We start from the raw sequence: 22,944 nt of genomic DNA, 5'->3' as shown, positions 1-22,944 counted from the left end.
TAGTCAGGGCGGTTCGCTTTCATTCCGGAGAGCGAGGCTCCAGCAGGTGACGTCACGTCACTGAGCTGGGAGCAACCGCCATGCCAGTTACCGAGGCGGAAGCGCCTGTCGCAGAGGCGCCACCGGATAAGAAGCTCCTCGCGCCCTGCTATCTATCCCATCATCCTCTACGCGCTGAGCCGTAGTGGCCTCTTCCACGGTCGCCGAGCTGGGGGCGCTCTGCACAGCATGTCCCTGGGCTTTGCCTCCGTCACAGTGGCTGGGGATGGAACCCTGCGCTGCGGCGCGCCGCCAAGGCAGCTCATGGACCCGGCCCGGTCCCGGAACTGAATGGAACATGGTTGGAGTGAGGGGGACGGGCGTGACGTGGCGGAGGCGGCGGAAGTGCGTGTGTGTGTTTTGGTCCGGCACCGCAGGAGGAGGCGGAAGTTGGTGGCGGCCCGGGTGAGACACGGCAGCGCCCCCGCCCCTCCCTCACCCCCCCCCGGCACCCCGAGGAGGAGCCGCCGCCGCCTCCCCCTCCCCCCACAGCCGCGCAGGAGAGAGCGAAACCGCTGCGCCTCCTGCCCCCACCCCCCACCCCCCGAGCGCGCGCGGCTGCCCGGCACCGCCAGGTGAGGAGACGGCGTCGGGCGGGAGGCACCGGCCGAGCTCCGCCGGGGGAGTGGAGGGGAGGCACAGAGCCGCCCATGGGCACCTTCCCCTGGAGGCGTTTTCGCCCGTCCTCGCGCCGCCAGGGCTCGGAGCCGAACCGCGGGGCTGGGGAGCGGCTAGCCTGTGTCTCCCCCGTTTCAAAATGGCGCCCCCGAGTCTCCCACTTCCCCATCTTCGGGCTGTGGCTGCGGAGGAGCAGCCGCGGGGGTGGAGGAGGCGGCGGGCGCGAGGGGATCGCGGCGTGTCTCCGGTCTGCGCTGTCCTCGCTTCGCTCCCCCCCGTGGCGGGGGTCCTGCGTCCCTTGCCCCACAGCTACTGCTGGGACGGGGGGGCGCCCTGGAGCGGGGTGGGAACGGGGACTTAGGGAAATCCGTCCTCAGAGCCCCTCCCCCTCGCCGCTGCTCCCCGTCCCCGACCTCGGGAGAGCGGGGGGTCGTTGCACACCGAGCGCCTTGGGTTGATTCTGTAAAATAGCTCGTCTGCCGTCTTCAGGAGGGGACAGACTAGTCCACAAGAAACTTCCGTACGAGATGGCTGGGCCTAGGAGACCGTGTATAACACACAGCCCGGTCTCCCTTCCCTCTCAACTCTTCTGGATGGAGGATTCATTCATTTAAAATTCCCCCTTGACACGTGAAGCCGCTCAGAAGCATCTTGTGACTGGGGGCTGTATCAGATTTTATGGGTGGGGATAGGGGTAGGTGAGCCTTCTTTCTAGTAGATGAACAAATGTTTGAACTGCTTGTGTTCTAAACCTCTTGTGCAATGTGTCTTTTTTCTGGTTAGCTTATATGTACTGATGTTAACTTGAATTAGGTAATTGGAGATTTTGGAAATAATTGATCCTTTCCCTACCTACATACAGGAAATTGATATAAAAACAATCAGTAACTCACATCATACATATGTAGTCACAGGAGGCTTATTATCTTTATTTGGAAGGATGTAAACTTTGTAGACTGTGTGATGACTTAGTTGTTTGGTGTGTTATCTCATTACTCTTCAATATAAATTGGTTGACATACTGTAAACCTTGATATGATATATAAGGCCCTACTTGAATCAGAGGATGATTGTCAAATAATTGCGGCTGAGTTGCGGACAAGACATGGAAAACCTTGGAAAAGTAATAATGGACATTTATTAATTGCGGTAATTTGGAAAAGCCATCAGTGTGCAGGGCTGACTGTTAAAATGTAACATACATACACTTGAATTTAGCATCAAAACTGTAGTGAAAGCCTAATATTGTAAGATCTGCAATTTCCACAGTATTGCGAATTAAGTAGGGCCTTAATGAAAACTAACACAAATACTGTGGTGAGAAAATACCATATTAAACTATACTAATTCTATTAAAGTTGCTAAGATTTTCTATTAAGATGGCTAGGAACAACAAGAAAATCTGGCAACAGTACCTAGAATGGTGGGTTGTTCAAGAAAGGCCTTTATTGTTTAAAATATTAACATAACCATGTACAATATGTTTATAATCCAGAATTAAAGCAGATGATGGTCTGCTCAAGGGATCTAAACTGATTGTATTGTAAATAATGTCACATGTTAAGTTTTGAGCATTCTGTGAGCTGTAGTCGCTCCTGAATTCTAACTTGCCGATACAGATAAACCATGATCATCTACATTTCAGATTATCTGAATTTTGTCCCCAAATCCAGCATATGTCTAGAAGCACCTCTTTCTTTATCCAAAATGCTAATTAACAAAATGTTGGTGTTCTTTGTGACATCTGACTAATCAGTTGACCCATCATTAATTTTTAAGGAACTGTGTAGCATATAATGAAAAACTTATTTGTGAAACACCAGAATATTGTGTATGTAAAATGAGAACATTTCTTCATTTTACCAATCCATTCTGCATCTACCCCAGTTTATGTGGATGTGTCCCACTGTTCTACTAGAGGTGGGAGTTTTTCTTAATCTCCTTTCTACTTCGTGATTTAGATCATCAGTGTTACTTTGATACATAATTTTTTATATTAACTTAACTGCACTTTTTAGAATAGTAGGCCCTAATTTTACCAACATTTCAACTATGCTTGTGAGTAATTCTGGTGAATTTGGACTACTGGCAAGCATGAAATTATGCATGGGTGTAAGTGTTGGCAAGACTGTGGCTTTAAACAAAATTATCCCAGATACAAAAGAGTGGCTGTGACATCTTTTAGAAAACTTTTTTAGTGTGAAATTGGTATAGTAATTGATGGCACAGCACAAGTTATTTAAACAATTACGAAAAGCCTAATTCATATAATGGGCTAACTGATTCCAATATTTTATAATATGAGACAAAGCAGCATGTGCCTTATAGCCTGTTTTGGTATTTAAGGAAAATGAATGGGCAAAATAAAATTAGAGCCGGCATATTACCTGATGGGATTTACGGAAGTGCTTTCCTAATATATATCTGATCTTTGTTCCTCTGCTGACATATTGACCTGTAGCATCTCTGGCTTTGTTTGTCATGGAAAAAATCAGATAGTAGAGATGGAAGAGTCCTATTAAAGCATCATGTATACCTACTATAATTCAGGATGGCTCTTTGACAGTATTTTTCTACCGCCTTTTTCTTAAACTATTGGAGTGACAAAATACAAGATGCTTCATAACCTTTCCCAGGTGGATCACTATATGTTATAGTGGGGTGGGCGGGCGAGGACTAAATAAAATGTTTAGGAAACATTAATTTTCATAAAGTAAGTTATCCAGTTTTCTTTTATAACCTATATATTTCCTTAAAATGTCTATTTTTATTTAAAAGCTTGACTTCAGGTCAAAACCTTATACTGAGTTTCAATATAGATGAAATTTTACAGCTCATTTATGATCATCCTCAAAAATCAAATCATTAATGGTAAAGTTAAAACAAGACTTGTAAATTTCTAATTCTCCAACTTGTTTTTCTTCAGATGTTTTCTACCCTTAAATACACCTGTAAAATGGAAAGGTTACACAATACAAACATTGCTGACTTTTTTAAACCACATATTTATTTGCATTACTGTAGTGCCTAGGAACCCTACATCGTATTACCCAATCTGGGACATCATTACCAAGACTGTAGGATTAGGAATACCTACAGCTGCTAAAATGAGTGTCTGGAATTGATGGAAAATTATCCCATAAAGATCTGAATTTATTTGATGTGTGCTTAGTATACCCAAACAAGGATTATTGCCTCTTCCGTGGTTCTCTTTTTCTATCACGTTTTCTCTAGTTCCCAAGACTAGTGGTGAACAAATGTGGCCTGAGAGATTTGGTAGATGTTTTTCATTGAACATATCCAGTAGTTTGATTTTTTTTTTTTTTTAACCAGTCTGAAAAATATTAATACTTCATACTTGAATTTGAAAATGGGTCTATGAAAGGAATACTAAGTATTGGAACCACCTACTAGTCATAAATGAGGAAATACAAAAACTTAAGGCCTGACCCTTCTGCTTCAGAAAATGCTTAGGGAGAGTGGTGATGAGGCGCTCTGCAACCTGGAAAACAGATAGATATGCATTAAAATGTCTGGCTTTTCAGGCTGAAAGAAGACTTACAGTCCCCATGGTCTGGTAATAAGTGGGTGGCATGGGTGTACTGGGTTTTCTTAATGGCATTATTAAATGTGTTGGCATCGGATGACAGCTTGGGGAAGCTTTCTTTCTCTCTCCTGGAAAATAATTACTAAATGCTAGAAACATGCCAAATGTAACAGCTGAAACCCAATCTGCAATATTTAGAAAACATCTCTGCTACAGGGATAATTGGGACAAGGTTCCAAGACTGCACCTCACATTGCAGGAGATTTCTTTCATGCTATCAGTAGACTTGTTTTGAAGTTGCAGGGTTATCTGTGACTACTTGTAGTATTTTGAGTCCCCTGCAAAGGCATATTTGTGATCCCTCCAGCTGATAAAATATTTTGCCTTTCATTCATAGTATCTGAGCATGTCACTTGATCTGTGGTGAATGAGGGCCATGAAAACCTATTTATTTTAAAATACTTGCAACAGTTCTGCATTTTTAATAGGGTGTGCATTCCCCCCAACTCTTATCTGGGGTACTGTCTGGATAGCCTGTTTCAACTAATACTGAAAAAACTGTTTGGAGTCTGAAAGGAGCTCTGTAGAAAGCAATTATTCCTATTCTGAAATAGGAGCCTATAAATGACCATTTTGAGAGAAGTAATTACATGTGGAGTAATTACAAGTAATTACATCTGAAGCCTTGCCACACCTACAGTCATGAATCACATCCTTTTCCAGGATGTTGGAGAGGGATAGTGAGCAAGTCCTGAGTGAATAAAGTAGAGGATGTAGAATAGTTCTACTGAGTAGCAGACTTCCTTTCAAGAATTCTGAGCAAATGGCTTGGTCCTGAAGCATGTATGTGGTACAGGATTTGGCCCTTGGTTGAGCCTAAATTAATGCTAGAGTGCGGAATAGCTGGCAGAGTTGAGATGCACTATGTGTGTCTTAGAAATTTCAAAAAAAAGAAAATCATACTTTGACTAATTGCCTGAACATACTTACTGAACTACAGTACAATGCAACCTAAAGTAATGTATTCAAAAGCGAGGACTTGAAAACATACTTTCCGAAATAAGGCAAGCCAACATCTGACATTTTTTAAATTTAAAATGAGAACTGAAGGTCATATGTATGCTGACCTCACCATGTGATTTAGCTTGTTGTTTCATAGATAACTGCTGTGTGTCATTTTCTTTTTTGCAATGTACTAGGGAGTGATTAAATATGTTATGTTTATCCACTGTTATGAGTTGTTTTGCAGTCTGTCTAGATACATTATGTGTACATCATTCTGTTGAAACAAGCAATAGCTATCCACATGATACACAATTCATTCTTCTTAAAGTCAATTTTTTTTTTAAAAAGTGAAGAAAAATACTTAAATTGCTTTTAAATTTCTAGATCCGTTTCTGTATCATATGTAAGACCAAAAGTGCATTTTAGGCTAACAGAACAATTCATCTTCAGGAGGAGTCCCTCAAATTAATAATGTGACGCAACATTCTTGATCTGAATGTTAATTTTGGTATGTAGTTTCTGGTGGTACTGATATCACTGAGAGAGGTTTTTTTGTTTTTTTTGTTTTGTTGTTTTTTGGTTTTTTGCCTAGTAGCAGAAGTTGAGTTTCAGTGTGGGTATGTTCTTTCCTTCCTGAGTTGTTCGTATGTCTATATAGTCTGCAGGAGCAAGCCTCTCAGCCCGGATCAACAAACTCGGGCAAAAGGGACTAACACTCCAAAAATAGCTTTGTAGACAATTCAGTGAAGTTGTGATGGGCTCTGAAGCCACCTTACTTCCCTAGGCTTCAAAGCCTGCATTCCAGCCCGAGCCACAACATTAAAGTGCCATCTACGCAACATTTTTTTAGAGCGCTAGCATGAGCCCCCACTAACTTGAGTCTATTGACCTACAGTGGCAGGCTCACTTCCCCTGGTTGTGTAGACATATCTTGTAAGAACACGAGGCAATATATTTAATTCTTAGTGGGTTGTGGTACTATAATTGAGTCCAAAAGGATTTCTATGTGACTTTGAGAATTGACAAAATATGACACTTACTACCGTGCAGGCCAGTGTATGAAGGATTGGGATGTTCTGGCAACAGGACCTTTGGTGTACTCTGCTAGGTAAGTGCAGCCCTCTGGGAAGGGAGCAGCAACATTATGGGAAGTGACAACTTCATTATAAAAGGATTCAGATGTTGATCTGCACTACCATGTAAAGGAAAATAATTCACATTCTGCTCACAGTCTTACTACCTGGTCTGGGATCACTGTGGGAGGGATGCCAATGTTTATCAGTTGATGTGTTGGTCAAGACACTGTGTCATGGAGTCCTGTGTGATTTCATGGATGAATGTAATAAAGATGTAAATAAATGAAGGTGTAATATGAAGGAAGGGTAAAACTGGTAGTATAGGGTTCAGAAGTCATTTGCCAGTAGCCTGGGGAAATGGAGATAATTGTTTTATGTGCTTTTAGCTGCAGTATGAATTTAATCCACAAAATAGAAGTTACAAAGCTAAATGAAGGCTAAACATGGGCATTAGGCACACAGTGGGTTGGTGGCGAACTGGAAGGTTCAGAAAACGTAATGGATATGGAACTTGGCCATTGGTTTCAATCTGGACCAGGTTGGAAATGACTGAAAATGTTGCTGGGTTCAAATGCACTTGCTTTACTTTAGGCAAGTACAGCCTTATTTTCAGGCAGTTCAGTGCTCTGTTTCCTATTGCTTGCAGTGCATATACTAAGGCTATGTCTACACTTTTTTAAAAAAAATGCGTTTTTAACATGTTAACTAATGCATCAAAATTCTAGTGAAGTCATCGCAAGCTTTAATTTTGTGTATTGACAATGAACACAGGAGTACTCTCCTTTACCTAATAAGAGAGTGGAGTGGCCAGCATCTAGACATACCTCCCACATGTGGTCATCTGACATTTCTTTTCTGAATGGAATTGCCAATTGGGAAGGACTAAACTAAATATTGCAGCACTCTTTCTGAGGGCACTGTCTTCTTGGAAAAAGGCTGCTTAATCTAAGCTATTAAAATAATTTGAGAACAAATCTATTTTTCTCAAACTTCCTCTCCCCCTACATTTTTTTTTTTTTTTTTTTAAATCTATACTTTGGAAGTGAAACAAAGTGCTCCATCAGAGCGATCAAAGTACTGGCAGAAGCTGTGCAAGCTACCCCACATAACTAAACCAGTGTGTCTCAATCTTTGACCTATCTGCAGATACTACTAACAAAAGGTTCCAATTGTGGTTTGTAATGTGTGAACACTTGTGTGCTATATCCCAGATTGAGACTAGCAATTCATCTTACATAAGACACCAGAAAGATGATTTGGGGTTCCTATTGACCTAAAGGTGAAAAGCTCCAAATCAGATTACCGGTCCCTTAGCTCTTTCAGGTATGTATGTTAAATCAGAAGAGCTGTTCAAATCAGGGGTCACATTCACTTTTGAATGTATGCCTTTCTATTTGAAGAAATTGTGGTTCACATACATTTTAGGGATAAACTCTTAGAAAACTACCATAAATTGATTAAATTTGAAATGCTGGTGTAATTGAGTTTTCCAATAATTCTTCATTCTAATTTAAGCCCTTCCATTTGTTTTTACTAATTCTGACTTGAGTAGTCCAAGAATTTCTTGGCATCAGCAAAATCATGAAAGAGGAACTTCTGATTATTAAGAAGTTCATAACATGAGAGGAAATGAAATGGAAATATGCAGGTCTGGATTTGTTGCACCCTTAAATATTAGCCTTCATTCACAACAGCATGACATACACAGCATGAACTGAAGTCTCATAGGGAGCATAGACAATATAGGGTAATAGGCCAGGATTTAAAAGTGACTGGCATTTTTGGGTACCCAGTTTGAAATCTTGAAGGGGAAGGGGCCTGATTTCAGAAAACCCTGAGTTACCCTTCTGCTGAAAATCAACCTTTTAAGATTACTCAGAGATTTTGGATGTCAACCTAGTGCTTGTGAAAGTCTTTTGATTTAAAAAATGTCTTGGAGCTGTGTGGTAGAATTCATTGGCTTATTTCACCTAAAACAAAGAACTGTTTTGAGAAAACCCTGGGCCATTAACTTGGATGACTGTTACTACAACTAGTTTTATATAATTAGTGTTGCACTTGTGATCTGTAATATTGGTTTTACTCTAGTAGTTTCTGACTCTAATAGCGTATATTATCTTTGATAAACAGGTTGCTACAAATAGTAAGAACATCGAGGTTCACATCCTGGAATTCTTTCCTCTCAAGAATTTGGAACAAGGGACTTGTTTCTAAATTGGACATGGCTAATCGAGGAGCAACGAGACCCAATGGGCCAAATGCTGGCAATAAAATATGCCAGTTCAAACTAGTACTTCTGGGAGAGTCTGCAGTTGGCAAATCAAGTTTGGTGCTTCGTTTTGTAAAAGGCCAGTTTCATGAATTTCAAGAGAGCACCATTGGAGGTGAGAAATAGTGTTACTTTTTCTCTTGCTTTGTATTGAGTATATACCACCTTTGCCAATGACTGTCTTCATAAGTGTAATACAATGCTCCATAGTGGGCCATCTGCAGTAGCAATCAAATCTGGGAATCTGGATCTCAAAGCATGAGCGTCTACTGCCTGAGCTAAAAGATTAGTGCTGTTCGTTCAAGTCTTACGCAGACTTGTAAACCTGCATGTGCTGCTTGATGGGGACAAAGTGCCACAGCATAAGTTTGGGTACTCCATTTTTAAAACAAGTTGGTGTCAAGTAATTCTAGATGGCCGTATAGCTATTCTAACATTCACATGTTTAATGCATATAATTAAGATGCTTAGCAAGATAAAGAACCTTGGTTGCTGCATCGCAAAATGTAAAATTCTTATGATCACTCAAACAGCTTGGCTTTGATTGTGAAGGAAGAGACTTGCTGTATTTGTATGTGCACTTTTCTTTGTAGCTCATGAGCCCTAAGATTTTGTGTGCTTTCTTCTGCACCCCATCCGACTGCAACCAAAGCAGACTCTTGGTTATTAGATGGGGAAACGAGGATTTTATAATAGTCTATGTGGATTGTACTTTTTCCCATTAAACTGTTTTTTTCTGCACCACCTGCAAGAGAAGCAGCAGTTTATGGTCTCTGAATTGTACTCCTCTTTTGGCTATATCTGAACAACTTCTTGCAAAACAAAAGTGATTCTCCACAATCGCTTATTTGCACATAGACTGATGTAAGTTATGCCCCCAGATCCTAGAGACTAGAAACATCTCTGTAGTACTCCCTTTTCCTGCTGTTGTAGTGTGTGAATCTAATCTACATTTTGATGCTTCTATAGATGAGTTGGTTTTCACACATACAGTAAATATGAATCTTTGTCTAAATGTAAAGACTGAGAAAGCTGACACAAATAAAATTCCAAATTAAATCTTACAACATCATTTTATTGCTCTGTATCTAGTTATTGTAGGTTCTGTGGCTATGAGACTGCTTTCTTCTGATCTCTTTAACACTCTGACATAAGTGGGTGAGTTGTTTTCTGTTTCAGAAGTCTGGTGTCTTTTTATTAAAGTGTATGTCTGGTATTAGGTGCATCTAGAATTGCTGATGTGAAAGGCTTTATATATTAAACAATAACTTAGTTGTTTTGTTTTTTGGTAGTGTAACAAAAGTCCCAAGGACAGTTATACAGAAGCAAATTCCTAGTACATGTATGCCTTATTACACATGTAGAGTTCAGTGTTCTCTGAATCTTATAATTGCACTTTTACATTTACCCAGGTTGGTTTCAGTTTTACTCATCTAACAAGAGTGAAAGAATACTTGAAAACATTGAAATTATGAACAGGAAGCTACAGAAGTGCAAATGGAAACAAAGTATATTAAATAGCGGATATTAACATATGTCTCATTACTCTATTAAGTAGAGAAGGAAAAATACATACATAATCCAGCTGGGAATGTTACTGGATGCATCCGTATTCAAAAACACATTTTTCTTTGCAGAAAATAGCCTGTAACTATGTAGCCTTTATATGTTTAATGCACTGTGAAGCTAAATAATGGCACTTGTAAAAGAAAATGCAGTTAGATGGGGCAGGCATATTAACAGTGTAGTGCTGTTGTATGGAAACTTACATTCAAAAGCAACCTTCGAGCTTCCTCTCCACAGACTACTGGAGCAAGGCCTGTGAGTTAGAAAAAGGTATGACTTCTAAGAAGAATGATAATCTTTAGATAATTAACTCTAGTTGTATTAACTGTGACCTTATGAGGCAGCAAATTTCAAGCGATTGGCTTATAGAAGATGCAAGAAGCTTGGTGGCATTTTCATAATGGCTTAGGGTGTGTCTACATGACAATAAAAGACCTGTGGCAGGCTATGACTAGCCTGGATCAGCTGACTTGGGCTCATGTGGCTTGGGCTGCAGGGCTATAAAATTGCAGTGTAGACATTTGGGTTCAAGCTAGAGCCTGGGCTTTGAGAGCCTGCAAGGGAGAAGGTCTCAGAACCTGGGCTCTAGCCCAGCTCCAGATGTCTACACTGCAATCTTATAGCCTGCAAGCCAGTCAGCTGACCTAGGCTCTGAGACTCCGGGCTGTGGCTTTTTTATCACAGTGCGGACAAACCCTGAGTTCGCTCTGCATCCATTCTGGCCCTCGCAACAAGACTACCATATGGCAAAGGAAGAAAAATATTTGTTTTTTCCCAGTCGTTTACTCATTGAGTATTTACCTGTTAATTTTTGAACAGGGACACATTTCTGAAGAAAATTGTACCTAGAAGATAATTGCGTATGACACCAACTTCACTACTTGCTTCATCCAAGGCAGATAATGTCTTGGTTCTGGGAAGGCTAAATGAAGGCCCTTTTATAGGAATTCACACATGGTAGTATGAGGATTCAGTATACTACTGGGAACTCACACTTTTTGTGTGCAATGCTGTATCCTGGTGTTTATAGGAGATACAAAGATGAGTCTGTCTTTCCAATTCTTTGAGGCCTCATGCTGCTGCTGATTGATTTTCCTTTCGACATAGTAGTATATAAAAAGTAGTAAGATGCTAAGCAAAATATTTTTGGAGGGAGCAAGAGAAGCCCATGCCATCTTAATATAGCTAGGTAATCAAGGTTTTGTCATGAACTGGCAGGGGGGAGGTACAACATTGGAAAGACTGTTGATAGCTTCAGAAGCTGTTTTCTACAATGTGAAGTCTATTATGCTGACGTGATATATTGTCCTGACATTTTCATTTATTCCTAAAATTTGATCAAGCCAAAGAAAAAGGCCAAAAGATTAAAATTTTTATTTTTTATTTTGTTCAATTAAAGAATGAAAAAGGTAGATATCAGTCTTAATCTGAGAATAGGAGGTTTCCTCTTCTGAACCTTCTAAGAAATCCTCAACCCTGTAAACTGCTTTCTAGCCAGTTCCTTGTGCTAAAGTAGGGTTCTATGTCTCTCTTGTGACTTCTTTTTCTGGTTAGAATTAAGAATTTATCACTCTAAACTGATCAGGAAAAATTAATTTTACTGTTGGTGACCCTTTGAAGATTATTATAACTGGCAATTCACTTCAGCTTTATACAGCCTTTTAGGAAAATGACAAACCTGCTTTTTGGTATACCAGTAGCTTCAGTTGCAGTTGAATTTGATGCAGTTCCTCCTGAGTGGAAATGATGAAAAGCAATGTTATAGTGGTTCAGAGGTGTTCAGTCGCTTACAAAGTGAAAAATGTGTCTAACGCACTTCTTACAAGGGGTTATTTATAAACTGTTCTATTTGTTTCTAGTTCCCAGGTGTCTTAAGAATGAACCACATTGTTTCATACTCCATTTTCAGAATCAGAGCTGTAGCAGTTACTCCTACTGGAATGTAGAGAATAGTACAAAACTGTATACAGGGCAGAACTAATGATGTACAGTGTGATAGAGGATATCATTAGTGGTGGTCTGTCATGCCTTTCAGTGCATCAGGGTGAACCACTTTTGGAAGACTGAGTGCTGATTGATTTGTGGCAATTCCATTTCAATGTTATAAAACTAAAATTAATTTGTGGGGTTTTCTTCTCCTACCACTTCTCCTTCCATGTTTTAATTACTACAAAGGGAGGCTGGTTGTCTATGTAATTTCATTCTGTACTGTTGGAGCAGTATAAGACTGCTTTTAATATTCTCTTCCAACCTATTGTATTTTACCAGCTGATGACACACTCTGCTAAGGAAACTCAAATGGGCACATAATTGAATATGAATGTGTGTAAAAACATAACTATAGACCTCTGGTTTCAGCTTCTTTATCTCTTTTTGTAGCTGCTTTTCTAACCCAGACTGTGTGTCTTGATGACACAACAGTAAAATTCGAAATTTGGGACACAGCTGGTCAAGAACGATACCACAGTTTAGCACCAATGTACTACAGAGGAGCACAAGCAGCTATAGTTGTATACGACATTACAAATGAGGTAAGTACAATATAGAGAGAAGGGGGGGCAGCTGTGGACTAATGGATTGAGTGTGGGAGTTGAAACCTGATTTCTTTTCCTGATTCTTCCACTGAATTACATGAATTTGAGCAGGTAACTCAATGGGTTTTTTTTACTGTTTTGTGAGTAACTAAAAATTGTAATTGAAAAGTTAGCAAAAACAACTTTTTTCTTTATTTTTCTCTTGTGCATTTGACTGCAGTTTATTTTACCATTTTTCACTGTTCTGTATATAGTAAGTTAGTTGCTCCTGTTTGACTCTTTCAAACAAATAGGAAAATGTGGGGTTTTTTTTTTTTTCCTCAAAATCACATATTGACAAAAGGACTTGGCAGGGTTAGCACTTCAAACTGGTTATATTTTTTACTGAAGATAAGTGAAGTTTTTATAATACTCTCCAAACACCTTCTTTAGATATACAAGGAGCTCATATAAATAATCTCTTTGCAGTTGTGTAACCATACTAGTTATATGATGCAAAATGTGGGTTGTGGCCCTCCAGGAGCTGCTCCAATCACAGAGAAATTAAAGGAGAATAGAAATCTTTTTGAATTTTTTCCCTTCTACTGAATGTTTAAATAAAAATCATTTCGAATGCTATTACCTACAACAAAAGTAACTCTTCTTTCCAAGTATGGAAATATAGCCCAACCTATTGTAATGGGATATATCATACATACTAATATAACAAAAATCCACAAAAGGGTGTACATTAGTAGACTACTGGTGCATGCCTCTGCAGTGTGAGGTCAGAGGCAAAGTACTTCAAATCACCCAAAAAGTGAAGCAGTAGTCAACACATCTCACTTTGTTTTGACTTTTACTATTGGAGTAAAATTTATATTTCATTAGCTTAAAAATTCTTTAAAAGAGATTTTTCAAGTTCTGATGCATATCCTTCCACTGTGAAAACTATTAGCTACTGAAAGGAGAAGAAAAGCAAATATAGACGAGTAATCTGGAGATGGTTGGTTTGGTTTGGTTTGGTTTTTTTTAACCAACTTTTAAAAAAATGTTTCTATGAATTATTTGAGTGTTTTTCTCCTTTTCTGAGTTCCAGTGACCTCTGATGTCATTTATTCAGAAGTCTTTGACCTAATGGCCTTGGCTCACTTTCCAATAGAGAAAGAACATTGGAAAACATAGATTTAATATCTTATTTGTTACAAATTACATCTAAGAATACAGTAGCATCTCAGATTTAGGAACACCTCAGGGGTGGAAGTTGTTCGTAACTCTGAAATGTTTTGTTCAGAGTTACAAACATTATGGCTTTTTCAAAGTTTACAATTGAACATTGACTTAATACAGCTTTGAAACTTTACTATGTGGAAGAAAAATGCTGCTTTTAATCATCTTAATTTAAATGAAACAAGCACATAAAGAGTTTCTTTACCTTGTCAAATTTTTTTAAACTTTCCCTTTATTTTTTAGTAGTTTACGTTTAACTCAGCACTGTACTGTACAGTACTTGGGTTTTTTTTCTCTCTCTCCTGCCTAATTGCATACTTCTGGTTCCAAATGAGGTGTGTGGTTGACCTGTGAGTTTGTAACTCTGGTGTTTGTAACTCTGAGATTCTGCTGTCTAACTGAAAAGTTGGCAAAAAGACATTTAAGGCCTAATCCTGAGGTCTCCACTCAGGTTTTTATGCAGTTCTTAGGCAAACTGCCCATTATCATTAGTGGGAGTTTTCCCTGAGTAAGACTGGGGGAAAAATGGGTAAGGACTTCAGGACTTGGCCCACAGTTCTACAGTAGAAAGAGAGTTGAGTGATTTGAGACCTTTTCAATGTGAACAATGGCACTTTTAGAGAAGAAAACAGGTTAAAATTCTCATTCTTTCTCTTCCCCTGCCCCTCCTTCGCCGCCCCCCCCCCCCCCTTGCTCCCAGTGCTTGGTCTGTTCTCATGCTATCCAACAGTCATTCATGTCACTTTTTCATCCATTTAACATAATTGACAAAGGGACTCTTAATTTTTCAGAAATGTGGTCCCAACTATGCACCTTTGGGAATTAAAGAAGGGAAGCTCAGTTAAAAAGGCCCAATCAGCCAATTGGAATGTGGCTTTGGAGAGTGAATATACTGATAAGTCTCTTGCTTAAAGGACAGATAAGATATGTTTGGGTAATAGGGATAAAAGGACAATAGAACTGAGTTGCTTTATTTTTAAATCATTAACAGGAGTCCTTTGCGAGAGCAAAAAATTGGGTCAAAGAACTTCAGCGGCAAGCAAGTCCTAATATCGTAATAGCATTAGCAGGAAACAAAGCTGATCTAGCTAATAAAAGAGCTGTGGATTTCCAGGTATATCATTCATATTTTTGTTCACAAGAAAGTGTGTTTTTGTTAGAATGTTAGTCTGTGATATAAATAGCGTTCTCAGAAGGGAACATACTGTCTTCTGATGATTAATACTTCATTGTAGGACTGCACGTTATAGAATTCTGTTGATAATTGCAAACATGAATTTATAGTATAATTGGAAATATATATGGTATTCTAGTGATTTTTTTTTGGGAGGGGTGGGGGGCATAAATATGATCCATAGTGACAGCTGTTCAAAAAGATTGCTTTTCTAATTACATTTCACTTTGAGGTACAGGTAACTTTTTTCAAATCTGCCATATCTATCAGTAAATTGAATTTGTATTCTGAGAAACATGCCACCCTAATAATCATTAGGGATGATTTCACAAACAGTAATTTCACTAACAGTTAATTCTTGGGGTAAGTGTGGTTCAAAAGGCAGGCCATTCTCAGTGAGAGGTTTAGAATTCACTTACTGACATTCAAGATATGATTTACGACTGATCTAACTACTTATGGCCTGGTCTGAGCAATGTAAGTTGAGTGAGTTAAATTTTAGCTGACTTTTTACTGAGTTCTTGCTATTTTTGTTGCTTTTTTAAAAACTAATGTGCCTTGACCCAGAGGCTTTTGGTGGCTCACTTAACAAAAAGTATCTTAATAAAACCAAATCAAAGTACAGAAAAAGCCTCATAGCCAGTCAGTGGCAAACTATGATTGTAGGTTTGCTTATGACCCAATAAAATTTAGACTTTTATATTTATTTGCATATTCTGTAATCTTAGTATCATCTTTGGCCATGAACTTTCCTTTTCCTCTGCCATCTCATTTGCTTGCATATGTGTTTTGCCTTCTCTAGAACATTGCTATGTATGCCAGTACCTTAGTTCCATCCGAGTTCCTTTTCCATGCCTTAAATCTCCATATCTTGACTATTTTGACTCCTTTCTCAGTGGCTTTTAAAGTATTTACTCTCCAGAATTCAACAAATTCATTTTTACATTCCCTGATTTCTCACTTGATTTCTTGATATTTCTTTTTATTTCTGTAATTTATTAGTTGTTTGTTGTAGAATAACTTTGTAAAGTGTTTAGTATGCAAAACATAATGATTACAATGATTGTTACAAGCATGATTGGAATTTGCTATCCCTAGAATTTCATAGGACAACTTAATTGCCAACTTATTGGCCAAATATAACTAACTTTTTTACAATCAAAATCACTTCAGAAAATATGGCTAAAAAGGATACGTGCACTCTTTGGGGGCTGGTTTTCAGTTTCTATCCTTACAACACACCTTAGGAGTATAACTATATTTGGAATAATGACTTGTATAGATATATCATTGTAAGTTCCACTGTCTCTGTAATAACGAATGTAGCATAGCATATGGTTAGCAAGTGATGCTGCTTAGTAATGGAAGTGAGAGTGATGTGGCTTGCTCTCCATAACTATAGTCTCACCTGTCTTTGTGCAGAATTTCTATTGAGTTAAAAGGGAGTTCCACATGTGGAATGAAAATATATGTGATTTAAGGGGAGATTAGAGTTCACAATTAGAGGCTGAGGGCTATAATACTGGCCAATAGGAGGTGGCACTAAAGAGAGATTTTTAGAATAAAGAAAAAGTAGAGTTCACATTTGGCATTCAGGCTAACAAAACAATTACAATGTAAAATTAAACAGTGGTATGGGATATTGAATACTGCTGTCCTGTCACATTTGTCATAATAATGAACTCTTGTCTGAGTGGTGAACTTGTTCTGATGATCTGTCCTCAAAGGTTGATAGATTCAGAGGAGCTCCAGAAATTGCTGCTTTCCCTGTGTGCTATTAAAACACATATGGGCTGCTAAGACAGCTCAGCTATCCGCTTAGAACTGAGGTCAATGTTCGTTGTAGACCCACCTTTTGGAACTTGTTCCCCCTTACTATCAGAGAGAGAGTTTCAGATCAAGAAATACATTTTTATATTTTTCTTGTTTGTTTATGGATATTTATTTTAAGCCAACCAGAAAGTGTGGGAATTTCCACAGATTTGACTTTTTAATTATTGTAGGAGACCCATGGGATGCTGTCTGACACATTGAACATATGAAACAATGAAGTTTCAGTGTGCATTCTTTCATACAGATTACATGCTCTGTATTTTATCACTACTAACCCAGGGACTTAAGTTCTAAGTTGCATGGTTAAAAATAAACTAAAATTCTCATTATAATATGTAACTTATAGGAAGCGCAGTCTTATGCAGATGACAACAGTTTATTGTTTATGGAGACATCGGCTAAAACGTCAATGAATGTAAATGAAATATTCATGGCAATTGGTAAGTATTTTTAAATGGAAGCTGCATTTTTAAGACAACTGGTTTATATGTAGTCCTTTTCTGAAGTTCATTCTATCCTAGCCTCTGACTAGAATATTACCCAACTTTTCTCTCCTCGGTAATTGGATTTCTCTTTTTCTGTGACAGTCTGCTTCTCTATGATCTTTTCTGAATTCCTCCTTAATGTTCTAAACATCAGACAGTCACTCAGTAGGAGCAGTCTGACTCTGGCTTCATCCTATGCACCAAACAGGTTCCCTCATATTGTCTCGGAGAACAAGAATCCTTGCATCACTTCTGAACCCAAGATTCTGTTTAGCAAGTAGAACTTGCTATCACGGTCTAGCTGTTCAGAGTCAATGGTCAATTTTGTTTGAGCTTCCAGCAGAATGAGCAAAGACACATGCACTTCACTATATATCAAAATATATTTATCTTGTGATGCAGAGAGGTAGAAAATATTTGACATGCAAAATTTTTGCTTTTAGGGAAGGCTAGGAATTCTGCTTTTAAAACAATCTAAAGATTTGCAAATGAAAAGGATCCTGACATACTCTATACAAACTAAGCTCTTTTGGACCAAAACTGTGCCACCTTCTTTGTTTGTATAGAGCCCTAGTACTTTGTAGGCTTTCCCAGAGACGAACAATGATTATACTTGAGGCTGAAAAATGATTTTTTTAAAGGAAGGTGGGGGACAATGATTTTACAAAAATTGTTGAAATGTCTAGAATGCTTCAGTTTTGTAAACACTTTTCACAGAGACTCTAAATATGTCTGCACAGTATTGGTAACCCAAGTATAGCAACCTAAAAGTGATGCTAAATATAAACAATTGCATGTCTAGTGTAGTTTATCTGTCCATGTTGAATGAAATGCATTAAGAACCTCTTTATTTGATAGCCTTAAAAATAATTTATTTTTAAAATCTAAAACATTAATAACAAAAAACCTTTGTAACTAAGGCCCCACTTGAATCGTGGAATGATGTTCAAATAATTGCAGCTGAGTTGTGGACAGGACATGAAAAATCACAGAAAAGTAATAATGGACCTTTATTAGTAGTGGTAATTGGAAAAGCCACAGTAGACCTATTTGTTTAAGAAAAATTTGCTGAAGTGATCTAAACACTCAAGTATTATGTTATGCTTGCTAATTTTTTTGATAACCTGACATTTTGCTTCAACTATATTATATTCATTTTAAAAAAAGTGATTGGTACAATATAAAATTCAGAAGACTAAAAGACTTTAACACAACTGCTGCAGCAATCAAGGCCAGTCACTTTAGCCTATTACGTTTTACAGGCATTGAATGTTAGTGCAGTACTAATTGCTTGCTCAAGATGTATGTAAAATTGTGGACTTTGCAAAGTTAGCTTATTGAAATCAGAATTGCAGTAGAAGTCTAATATTGCAGGAGCTGCAATTTCTGCAATATCACAAATCAAGTAGGGCCTTATTTATAATTTTTATCTTGACCACGTCCCTTACACATGGTTTTGACTGTAAGTATACTTTGATCTTTTGGTCTCTTTAAAATGAAATAATTACAGATTATGAACAGAGTTCAAATTTACTAAAGGCCTGCTAATAGTTGTTTGTCCCAAAAGTCTACAGATCTATGTCTTGTGGTCATATCTAAGTTTCATTTTTATGAAAAAGGGAAAATGCCCAAGAGATATGGAGACTTTATGGAACTCTGACAAACTTCTGAAAACTCTAAAATAAAAATAGTGTTGTGAATTTCATCCCTGGAAATAAAACGTTTATTACTCCCTGAAAATTATTGAAGCAGGGAGCAAAGCAAGCATGTTTTCAATATGTTCAAAATGGCCCACTCAGTCATCTGCATATAATCACAGCAATAGGTATAATGCTGTTGAAATCATGCTAATGAACAGTATCAAATGGCACATGGATCACAAGTGTTGCATTTTCACCATGATATAGTCCATTTAGCTAAGCAGTATTCCATTTTGTCATGTAAAATAAATAGCAACATTGCAATTTCTTAAAATTTCATATATTGTACTACCTTCTTTGTTTGTATACTTGTGATCTAATACATACATCTACCCAGTATAAAAATAAATAAAACTTAGTAAATATGCGATGGTGATATTAAAAAAAAAAAAAATCACTTAATGAGCATCAGTTCAGAGTATTTAAACATCTAAGAAATACCTGGGGGATGGAAAATGTAGTCTATATCTTTAAGATAAATATTTGAGGGAATCCTGGATTTTGATGTTACAAAATGCCACATTGTATCTCTGCCCCTATTTAAATTTAAAAACAAATGAACTTTTAATGGAACGCCCTTCAATTCACAGACATTTCTTTCTCCTGTTCCTTTTAACTAGGCCTAGAAATGTGATTTTTTTTTTTTTTTTTTGGTTTAATATTTCAATGGTACTTTCATCTTCTTGTACCCCCCTGAGTATTTTAGTGAAGTACATAAACTTTACTTGACACAATAATCTGTGTACAGTTTTCCATCATATACACCACTGTAGTATCTGAATGTAAAATCTGTGGGCTTACTTCATACATATTTTTTCTCACATGTGCATGCATTCAGTCAGTGAAATTCACCCCATGCACAGTGCCAGAACAAGGCCTATGAACTTATGACTTAAAGTGGTGCCTGAAACTCATGCTGTCATCTCCTCAAGAATGAGAGGAAATGGAAAAGCAAAATAAGATTTAAGAATACTCGCCAGACAGAGGAGAGGGAAATATGGAATGTAGCAAACATTTGCAAAATGGCTATTTTCGACCTGTTGCTGCGTGACTCTGTCAAATTTAAATGGACATTTCCAGAAAGGCATGTTGCAGTGGGGGGCAAAGTTCTCTAAAAGGGCAGTCTAGAAAGTTTCATAGGGCCCATGTAGTCACAAATGAAGGTGCTATGGAAGGAAATGCTCCTGTGGCCATTGATTTGATTTGATTTTAATTATTATTTCCAGTTCATACTTCGTGTTTGAATCCTTTAGGAGACATTCAGTCTCTTGCTTCTCTATTAACCGACTGTAGTGCCCTTGCTTCAGAGTCTGGATATGCAGAGAAAATGTTGTACTTTGGGCAGGGCAGGGGCTTCCCACAGCAAGGGCCAGGGTAGCTTTGTAAAAGTCCTTTCCACTTTTCCACAGCAAAAACTGATACCATTTCAGCAGAAAAGTGTCAGGAGCTACTGCATAGCAGGACTGAGAGGGGTCATCAAGTTCTGATTGGCTGTAGTTTTCTCCTGCTTTAGTCCAGGGTTATGGAGGGGCAGGTGGGCTGCAGGAAGGCAGGTAATTAGTGGTTAATTAAATCAGAGCTATAGGGAATGTGCAGCTCAGGGACAGATGAATAACTAGGACAAGAGCTGAGGACAGTTCATATGTACAACATTAACACATTCTAGCTTACACAGAGACACAATTGGGGAATTTATGAATGGGAGAGGGAAGAAAGGGACATGCTCTGCATGTATGTTGTGTTCCTTTCCACTTCCTGTATTCTTTTTTTTCCAGCTGTTAGCTCTTCAGAGCAGTGTGTTTTAGAAACACTAGCACACTGAGTGCTGCTGTAACCGAAGACAGTGATCCTACAACTTTTTCCTTATAGGTGGATCCATATTGAAGACCTTCCATGTGGGCAGAGGAGCCCCCCTGCATGAACAAATTGCAGGATTAGGGCCTAACTCATTAACTTCTGTTGCTGGGTGATGCTGGCTATGTTTTTTCTCTACTTCCAAGGATGTGGGTTTGGGTTTTTTGGTTTTTTGTTTTTTTTTGGTCACAGCTAATCAGGAAGCCATGGATTCTAAGATGGTCATAATCAATGCTCTTAATCAGACATTTTCTGAATGGTATAACTGAAAACTTAAAGCAGACAGATTATAAAGTATTTTGTTGCTAAATATCTTAAAAGGAAGTATTCATATAGCTTTCTTGGACTCAATAGACATTTAAAATTTAGTATAATCTTTATGCTAATGTTTTACTCATTTTTCTTGTTAATTGTATAGCTAAAAAGTTGCCAAAGAATGAGCCACAGAATGCAGGAGCCAACTCTGCCAGAGGAAGAGGAGTAGACCTTACTGAATCTACACAACCACCCAAGGGTCCATGTTGTAGTAACTAAACCTTCAGTTGCTTTAAACTATCTTGAATATTCTTCTGCTTCCTAACTGTTAACAATGGAATTGGAGTGTTTAATCTGGTCCAGCTTCCAAAACAGAAGAGACTAATGACATACTCAAGTTTCTAATACAGAATTATTTTGTTTTTATCTTAATTTTTAACATGCATGTATCACTGGCTGTAATATTTCAGCAGTAGAGGGGAAGTGGAAGCTGAAAGGTTGCTTCAGTTTGAAAGGTTTTAAAAATCACTTGCCATTAGGGATATAGAAGAATTACATTTATTGACCTAACCAGCTAGCTCCTCTATATCCAGGTATTGGTTACTGTTGTAATTGATAGAATTGGGCTCTTCAAACTTTTTAATTTGTGCTTTTAAAAAAAAACTTTCTAGAAACAGGGTCTAAAGATACATTAAGCTTATTCGCAGTATTTGTGCAGCCAGTTGTTTCTGCAGGTATCTACCATTTAAATATACATTCCACATTTTAATAATTTAACTTCAAACAATACTTGCAGCATTAACAATTTTAAGAATCCCATGCTTGCAGAAAAATGGATTTTAGTTGTTACACTGTATGTAAATTATAGTCAACCCAGTTGTTTAAAGAAAATAGTGATTTAAAAATCAAGTTTAACTCCATATTTATCTGTTTATAAAGGCATAAACCAATGAGTTCAACTTTACAGGATTTTTCTCCACAAACCATAAGAGCTCTCCAAGTAAAACAAAGACAAACTAGGTGTCTGTGATTTTTTTTGTTTTTTGATCACTGCTGGCCATTACACAGTTTGTCTTTCCCCAAAGGAAAAAAAATAGTCAGTGCACTAATAATTATGTACATTCAACTTGATTTTAAATTTGGATATTAATGTACTGTAAATAGGGTACTGCATTGTAGTCTACCTTTTGTTTTTAATACTTTCTGTAATATTTAAGAGTTGCTTAAAGATATACAAAATGTACAGTTACTTAAAGCTAACTTTTCTTTTTCCCCTAATCTAAAGGGGTTCTAAGTTCTTCCTTTACGGCTAGAACAGTAATAAATGATGCTCCTGTCCCTGTAACCTAAGTACTGCTGTCTGTCAGTAATGAACTCTGCAACCTTGTTTTCCAAAGTCCATTTTATTTTGATCTGTCCAGTATATTGCACTAATTCTTTGTTATTTTCATTATATGAAATCTACCAAGTGTATGAGAAGAGATGATTTAATCTATTTAAATGTTGAACTGCAAGCAAAAACTTGTGCAGATTGTAAATTTGCAGTAATTTGGGTTTAGCAAGGAAAATGACAGTTCACCAGTGTTTAGTTTTATATTGAGGTGCTCAGGTTTGAATAAAGTGGTTATAAAACAGGAAAGCATTGTGATTAGTGTCTGGTCGTACCATGAATTCAACAAGAAACCTTTATTGCATTTTAGCAGTTACAGTGCTTTCACACAGTTCCAAACAAATTTAACTTTTGCCCAGAAATGGGTTGACCATGTGGAATGGCACTTTA

General features: G+C 37.9%; 1 protein-coding gene across 3 annotated transcripts; it reads left to right on the top strand.

The window, feature by feature from the left end:
• Nucleotides 1-62: 62 nt before the first annotated feature.
• On the top strand, nt 63-22,803 carry RAB5A (RAB5A, member RAS oncogene family). Of its 3 annotated transcripts, none has more exons than XM_067561944.1 (6): nt 63-444; nt 8,416-8,669; nt 12,500-12,651; nt 14,855-14,977; nt 17,217-17,310; nt 20,925-21,072. In XM_067561944.1, the coding sequence occupies exons 1-6, from the start codon at nt 266-268 to the stop codon at nt 21,023-21,025; spliced, it is 903 nt and encodes a 300-aa protein (XP_067418045.1). In that variant the 5' UTR covers nt 63-265; the 3' UTR covers nt 21,026-21,072. The 3 variants fall into 3 exon arrangements, with proteins under 3 accessions (XP_067418045.1, XP_067418044.1, XP_067418046.1); XM_067561943.1 differs by lacking the exon at nt 20,925-21,072 and adding an exon at nt 21,328-22,803 and having other exon boundaries at nt 77-444; XM_067561945.1 differs by lacking the exons at nt 63-444; nt 20,925-21,072 and adding exons at nt 547-614; nt 21,328-22,803.
• Nucleotides 22,804-22,944: the final 141 nt, after the last annotated feature.

This window comes from Emydura macquarii, unplaced genomic scaffold, assembly GCF_026122565.2.
Source record: "Emydura macquarii macquarii isolate MOO-44397 ecotype Brisbane River unplaced genomic scaffold, CSIRO-AGI_Emac_v2 contig_2422, whole genome shotgun sequence".
Classification (NCBI taxonomy): Eukaryota; Metazoa; Chordata; order Testudines; family Chelidae; genus Emydura; species Emydura macquarii.
This window is presented reverse-complemented; position numbering and strand designations above follow the sequence as displayed.

What these genes read in the sequence shown, in the direction of transcription:
- RAB5A (XM_067561943.1), top strand. Translation starts at nt 266, where the DNA reads ATGGAACCCTGCGCTGCGGCGCGCCGCCAAGGCAGCTCATGGACCCGG. An exon ending in GGAAGTTGGTGGCGGCCCGG is followed by an intron (nt 445 to 8,415) that starts GTGAGACACGGC and finishes TTTGATAAACAG; the next exon opens with GTTGCTACAAATAGTAAGAA. An exon ending in TGAAATATTCATGGCAATTG is followed by an intron (nt 17,311 to 21,327) that starts GTAAGTATTTTT and finishes TTAATTGTATAG; the next exon opens with CTAAAAAGTTGCCAAAGAAT.